At 47.4% G+C, this 772-nt stretch overlaps 1 protein-coding gene across 3 annotated transcripts in view; it reads right to left on the bottom strand.

Moving 5' to 3' along the window:
- Window positions 1–374: 374 nt before the first annotated feature.
- The window catches only part of UBAP2 (ubiquitin associated protein 2), a 91,555-nt gene continuing 91,157 nt past the window's right edge, over window positions 375–772 (bottom strand). For all 3 annotated transcript variants that reach the window (XM_026865331.1, XM_026865332.1, XM_026865333.1), the window contains one exon: window positions 375–514. In XM_026865331.1, coding sequence (XP_026721132.1) covers window positions 419–514 — 96 coding nt within the window. In that variant the 3' untranslated portion in view covers window positions 375–418. The remainder of the gene's footprint in view (window positions 515–772) is intronic.

The raw sequence follows: 772 nt of genomic DNA, 5'->3' as shown, positions 1-772 counted from the left end.
AATGGGCTCCAGCTCCATAAAAATGGCTCAGTTTCTCATTGACAGAGTTACATAAAAAAAAAAAAAAAAAAGGAAGGATGCCCTGGTGCAGATGGGAAATGAATAATTAGTTTTCCTACAAAGAAAATAAAAAGGCTGCAAGATGCAGAAAACCACATTTAGGCTCTATTACATTTACAAATACATACATAAATATATTACATACAACAGCAACTCAAAGAGGAAGCGGGCGAGTCACACAGAGGATGGCTGGCTGGCTGGCTGCAGTTCTCCCCGCACAGACGTTTGGCTGAGCAGTTATTTTTCCTTTGAATTCCAGGAATGGGCTTCGGCTTTTTTTTTCTTTTTCTCTTTTCCTTTTTTTTTTTTTTTTCCTCCTCCTCTCCTTTCATTTTCTCCTCCCTCCCCGGTTTCGGATTTAGTTTGTCCAGTATGGAGAAGTGCCATAGGCGGTTTTGGTAGCCTGAGACTTTTGCTGCATGGTGCTGGGTTGGTTGCGTTGGCCAGATCCACCCTACAAATTGGAATGAAGGAGACAGGGGCGTCAGCTGCTCCCAGGAAGATGAGCCCCTCCAAACGTCAGCAGAAGAGCTGCCACCGCTGGGGACAGCCCTGACACACACCAACGTAGCGATGCTCCCCCCCGAATGGATCCATGGATCCATTTCTGCCCTGTGACATCTCCACGTCTCACAATCCAGGACAAGAGGCCACAGAGACACCAAGCAGGAGCGCAGGGACGCACCATCCCCCCCTGCAAAGCAAAAACCAG

This window comes from Athene cunicularia (assembly GCF_003259725.1).
Source record: "Athene cunicularia isolate RWA chromosome Z unlocalized genomic scaffold, athCun1 chrZ_part1, whole genome shotgun sequence".
Lineage (NCBI taxonomy): Eukaryota > Metazoa > Chordata > Aves > Strigiformes > Strigidae > Athene > Athene cunicularia.
This window is presented reverse-complemented; position numbering and strand designations above follow the sequence as displayed.